Genomic DNA, 6000 nt, shown 5'->3' with positions numbered 1-6000 from the left:
AAGAGCACTAGTGGTGGAGCCATCTTTCTTGGAGGAAGATTGGTTTTTTGGCTTAGCAAGAAGCAGGATTGTACCTCATAGAGTACAACAAAAGCAGAATATGTTGTAGTAGCAAACAATTGTAATCAAGTTGTTTGGGTGAAACAGATGTTGAAGGATATAAGGATAGAAATCAGTGAACCTATTGTCATACATTGTGACAATACAAACACAGTAAATATGTCTAAGAATATAATGTTGCATTCTAAGACTAAGCACATTTCTATCAAGTATGACATGTTGATAGAGAAATTTGTAGAAAAGGAAATTAGATTGGAGTATGTGAGCACTAAAGAGAAATTTGCCTATATATTAACTAAGCCTCTTCCCAAAGAGACTTTTGAGTATTTACAAGGTATGCTAGGGGTTATGACCCTTGCTATTTCAAAGTAGAAGATGCAAGAGTGCATCAGTCCAATGTAATAGGGCACTATTGTTTGTTTAGACTAAATGATAATGCTTCATGTATGGGGGAGTATCTATTATGGATAGAGTCATCAAGGACTCTTATTGGATGCTATTTTTGAACAGTGTCTTTGGACACTTGAGCTAGTAAGAATCAGTTGTTGCAAAGTTTGATGGATGCTGAAACCTTTGACATTGATGTCAATGGGGAGAAGTTTAGCATGAAAAACAAGTTGGGGAGAATATTAGCATGGAAAATAGTTTGGGAGAATGATTGATGAAGAGGATTTGAAAAGAAAGGTTAATAGTCTTTTACTATTGGTATTCTTGGAACTAGATGTTTTTCATCTATGTTGCCATCAATGTCAAAAGGGGAGATTGTTGGAAACATGAATGTTGATGATATTCCTATGGGGGAGTATTGTAGATAAGTTACTATGATGATATGTTACATTCATGACTATGTTTTTCATTGATGTCAACATAGCAGGTTTCTGTGGTATCTAACAAAAGAACAACATAAATATCAAGTTGGTACAGACGACTAGTTGAGTATTCTCACTATCCAAGGTTATTGGAGATACTTCTAAGTATCTAACATATGCAGTTTATGTCAAGTGAAGAAATGTTAAGTCTGGAAGAAGTTATGTAAGTTTTAGTGATGTCCGTTTTGAGATAGAGTTTACCAGAGGCATGTTTTGGTAAACTTGTTATATCTCTTAGCAGAATTGTTATTTTGAGAATCGAGGTTGAAGATGTGTAGAAGACATGTTGATGATAATGTGGTAAAGCTCGCTTGTCATAATATTGTGTGTACGAAAAGTTATTCAAGTTGCAAGGCAGAAGATTAATGTTATCGCTAAGTGTAACGTGTTCTTAATGTGGTCCTATAATAGTTAATTGAGAAGGTGTAACAACCAACTCAGGGAATTGTTTAATGGATTCGGTATAAAGGAAGGACATTTTCCTTTATCAACTATGAGATGGTGAAGTATTTTGCAATTGACATAAGAATGGAATGCGAAGTTGAGCATAGCAGAGTGGAAGTGAAGGAAACTTCATTGCCGAGGTTTTATTGTGTGATCTGAGGTTTGATATTTGGATCCGAGGTTCTTGACTTGGTCTACAAGGTCTGACAGTGATTAGTTTGGTTGATATGAAAGAGGAAAGAGGAACTTAAGAATAGATTACTTGTTTGGGCAGTGAGCTCTTCTTGTAATTGAAATTACATGTTTGGGAAGTGGGCTCTTCTTGCATACTTTGTACTACAACTCCTAACAGGGTTGCCACAACTCCTAATATGGTTAGAATCTCCTAACAGGGATTCAAAGTCTCCTAACAAGGACTCTATGTATTAAATGTTGTAATAGACTTCTAATAGGGTCCATCCTCTAATAAGGAATATTTATATTAGTACATCATCTTGTGGACATCATTCCCACTGGAGTTTTTCCTCTAATTAGGGGTTTTCTTAGTTAACATATCTAGTGTAATTGTGTATGTGCATCTTTGTATGGTTGTTGTTTAGTTTGGCTAAATGGTTAAGATTATTTAAGGTGGATAAATGTTTTAATTATTAGATAATTGATTCAGCCCCCCCCCCCGCCGCCCCCTAGTTAACTTGGTGGACTATTGTTTCTAACAGTTATATCCCTCAATATGGTCTTCAAGTTTCATAAATTCATGCTTTGTAGTCTTTAATTTTCATAAATTCATGCTTTGGAGGCCTACAAGAAGCCCTAGAAACATATCATAGATCATTTCTTAGAGTAATGAAGGCATTGTCTCTATCTTCATACCTTGGAAAAATCAATGATATTTATGTGAGAAGCCTGTAAGGTTTAGATTAGGATGCTAAAGTCTATGGTAGAGCCTTGGGCAAAACTTCAAAGGGCTTAGAGAAGACTAAAGGTTGCAGAAATGTTTTGGGTTTGTAGAACTCTTTTTAGACTATAGCATGATAGGCATCTAACATGCAATTACAAACATATAAACAAGTGAAGCTCAACTCCATACAAGTTGATCAATAATGTCAGGTATAACTAGAACCAAAGAACTACATCAAGCAAGCATTTACAAACAACATTCAAAGGTATGAGTATGAGTTTCCAAAATGAGAACCATAAGGGAACTAAATCAGATATTTTTAATTTATAAGGTATGCATGAGTTGTCAAAATGATAATCGTAAGTCAACCTAATAGAATATTTGAAATGGTATGGAGTAATAGATAGAAATTTTTTGATTGAACATTGATATCTACCAACTTTTTGGGCATAGGAGCTATTGAAATGGAGCCCAAGGGAAACATAGACTAATTCTTTCATGTGTTAACATTTTCAAATAGCCAAACTCTGTTTCAATTTATTGAAACCATGACAAAAACTATGTTTGTAGCTTTTGGATTCAAGCTTAGTAGCTTTTGGAACATACATACATACATACATACATACATACATACATACATACATACATACATACATATATATATATATATATATATATATATATATATATATATAAAATTTTCTCTTCATCTTTCCTTTCTCATACCTTCATGATTCTCATTTCACATACCATACCTATCGGCTATACACTTGCACCAGGTGCCAGTGCAAGTACTAGTTATTACATGGAAGGGAAAAAGAAAGGATCCCACATAAGACATTTATCCCTCATTGACAATCGACAATAAACTTTGACAAAAACATTAACTACATATGTATCTTGTTGGATTTTTTCTACATTTTTCAATATGAAAAAATAGATTTCTTTCACCAATCAGAAAATAGAGTTAATGTTTGACAAATGAATTTAAAAATACAGTCCAAACAATTTAGAAATACAATAATTGCTTGCTTAAAAAAATAATAGAAGGAATCAAACAAAAATATTAGTTCGCTGCAGGGACTAATAATCCCTTCTATGGTTAAAAAAAACACACATATCTTTTTGAATGGCACTAACTTGTAAGTCATTATAAACATTTTAAAATAAAATGTACACGAATTTTCAATTTTCGTCGGAAGAAAACACACACAACAATTACTCACTGTAATTGATATTCAAACAGCACAATTAAGTTCAAATTATATTCTATAAAGCCGTACAATAAGATGTTGGCTGTGATGCATTTTCAGAAAAAGTTTTATAGATGTGAATGTGTAGGACCCTGAAAGAGATCTAAATATCCATATTTTGCCCTTTGAAAGACCTCTGGAGCGAAGAATATCCGGGGGCGGCAGCAGTACTATTCCAACTAGATGAGGTGAAATCAACATGTTTTTTGGTCTAATATCCAAAACAGATTACTTTATTCTCTTGCAAATTGCCGGAGGAGACCCAAATCTTTCATTCAGTCACGCTGGGCAGAAATGGATACCCAAATCTACATTGTTGGAAATTTGGATATGGTCGCAGACCAGAGCCTTCTCAGAGTTTTCATTTCTGTCCTCTCATCTTTACACGTCAAGCACAGCAAAACCTTAAAAAACATCTCAATTTTGTCAGGATAAAATGCAGCACGGGTCCTTTCTCTTCACTCTGGCTCCAGACATTTCACAATCCATTCACCTTTCTCTTTCGATTCCTGCCGCCCCAAATTCATTTAAATTGCCTTATCCTCTCCCTTCTTTTCTACACCTCACTTCTGCTTCCCTAGCCCTAAATCGTCCACTTTTATTTTGTTTTTGAAATCCAGATCGGATGATGTTTGAGAAACGAGAGGAATTTCTCTGCTCGCAAGCTGAATTGCGAGAAGAATCGAGCAGAAAATGGCCATGGATGAAGGCTGTGGTCGGGATGATTAGTACGCTGATTGTTCTCTCCGCCTCGGTAGTTTTGGCTGGTGTTCATCCGGCCAATATTCGGAGCGCAGAGTTTGTGTTAGAGGTGAACAGGTGGATGCAGAGCATCTCCTCCTCATCCTTTCGCCCTTGCTTGTACATCTTTCTCAATGTTCTCATTCTCATTCTCGGTCTCAAATCCTCCTCTGCCACCCCCTCCACTTCGGCATCCACAGTCTCTTCGCATTATTGCCCTTGCCAATGTTCTCAACTTTATCATAAACCAGAGGTCCTGTACAAGTCGCATACAAACCCTAGTTCTGAAACCCTAGCGACATTAAAGCCTGAGAGAAAAGCCGAAGAAACAAGAAGCCTGGCTGTAAATGGAGAGCAAATGCTTGAATCTTTGGCAGAGCACAAAGCCGGCGATAAAGAAAAGGCTGCAGAAACTCTGAAGGCACCTGCTTTGGTCCTGCAGCGAAGTTGCAGCGTGAGAGAACTGCATTGTGAAAAAGTGAAGAAGCCGTCCAATCTTTCGAGAGAGAGTAGCCGCACTCAGCCGCTTCAGTCGTTTAAATGTGGCGAAGTGGCGCCTGTGGAGGTTATATTTGAGATTTGTAGCACGGAAGAGGGAGGCGACGGCCATGACGATAAAGAAAAGGAGGGAAATTTGACTTGTGAAGAATTGAATGCAAAGGCAGAATCTTTCATCGAGAATTTCTACCGAGAGCTGAAGATGCAACGAGAAGACTCGTGGAAGCGTCTCTGCGCGATTTACAGGAAAAGCTGCTGACGCAATATTAAATCGCTTCTCCGTAAATACCTTCCCCACTTTTGTCTGTCTGTGTTGCCGAATAGAAATTCAGGAAATATATTTCTTTGGTTCGTTACATGTATGTAAGCTGCCTATCCAAATTGGGTGGTTCAGGTTCAGCCGCTTCTGGTTTCATCCATATCTGATGAAGTAGCAGGTATCACATGTAATGGTAATATTACTACCGTTTCTTAATGCGCATTAACGGCGCTCGAACATATTTTAGGTACTGTTCGACGCTTGCTGTTACACTGCCCCCTTATTCGACTGGGTAAACTTTCTACCAACTCTGGAAATTTCTGCCACAGATTCATGTGTATTAAAATTCTTGATAGGGCAATGGTGGAAATTGTATATCTCGTGGCTCTTTCTCAAATCAAGATTAACTTTGATTTAGTCGCTCTTTTGTAATGGTACAAGTGATTAGTCTGTTCATGGATAAAATGGATAATATCTTTGGTTGTTTATGGATGATATGTCGAAATGATAAGTAAGAGATGTTTTTTATCGTGAGGCAAAAAGCAACATGGATGTCCTTAACACAGTGAAAAACAGCACCAGCAGGCATCCCATACATCTTAAACACAAGTAAAGAAAATACAAATAAACTGGAGAAGTACACCCTGTCAGTTATGGATTGATTTGTCAGCTTTGTCAGTGCTGGACAAGTCAGTTTTGTGTGTTTGAGAATACTGCCGTCCATTTGATGTTTTATTTTGTTTTAAAAAAATTAAATGTTAATTTTAATTTTTAATTTTATTTTATTTTTCTATTTTATGTTTGATCTTTACGATATTTTCTTATTAAGTTTTTTATATTTATTTTGTTTTAAAAAATTATGATATTTTTAATATTAATTTTTTATTTTTATATATAATAAACAATTATGAATATATAGTTTTAAAAAAAATGAATTAACTGTAGAGGGATCAAATATAAAATAAAACAAGAGCTAAT

The 6000-nt window shown here is 35.9% G+C and overlaps 1 protein-coding gene across 1 annotated transcript; it reads left to right on the top strand.

The window, feature by feature from the left end:
- Positions 1 to 3510: 3510 nt before the first annotated feature.
- On the top strand, positions 3511 to 5439 carry LOC149573001 (uncharacterized). Its single transcript, XM_089814144.1, has one exon. The coding sequence runs from the start codon at positions 4150 to 4152 to the stop codon at positions 5020 to 5022; it is 873 nt and encodes a 290-aa protein (XP_089670270.1). The 5' UTR covers positions 3511 to 4149; the 3' UTR covers positions 5023 to 5439.
- Positions 5440 to 6000: the final 561 nt, after the last annotated feature.

Source organism: Cupressus sempervirens, chromosome 2, assembly GCF_028749045.1.
Source record: "Cupressus sempervirens isolate cs-2001-9-10 chromosome 2, ASM2874904v1, whole genome shotgun sequence".
Classification (NCBI taxonomy): Eukaryota; Viridiplantae; Streptophyta; class Pinopsida; order Cupressales; family Cupressaceae; genus Cupressus; species Cupressus sempervirens.
Note: the sequence above shows the minus strand (reverse complement) of the source record. Positions and strands in the feature narration are given on the sequence as shown.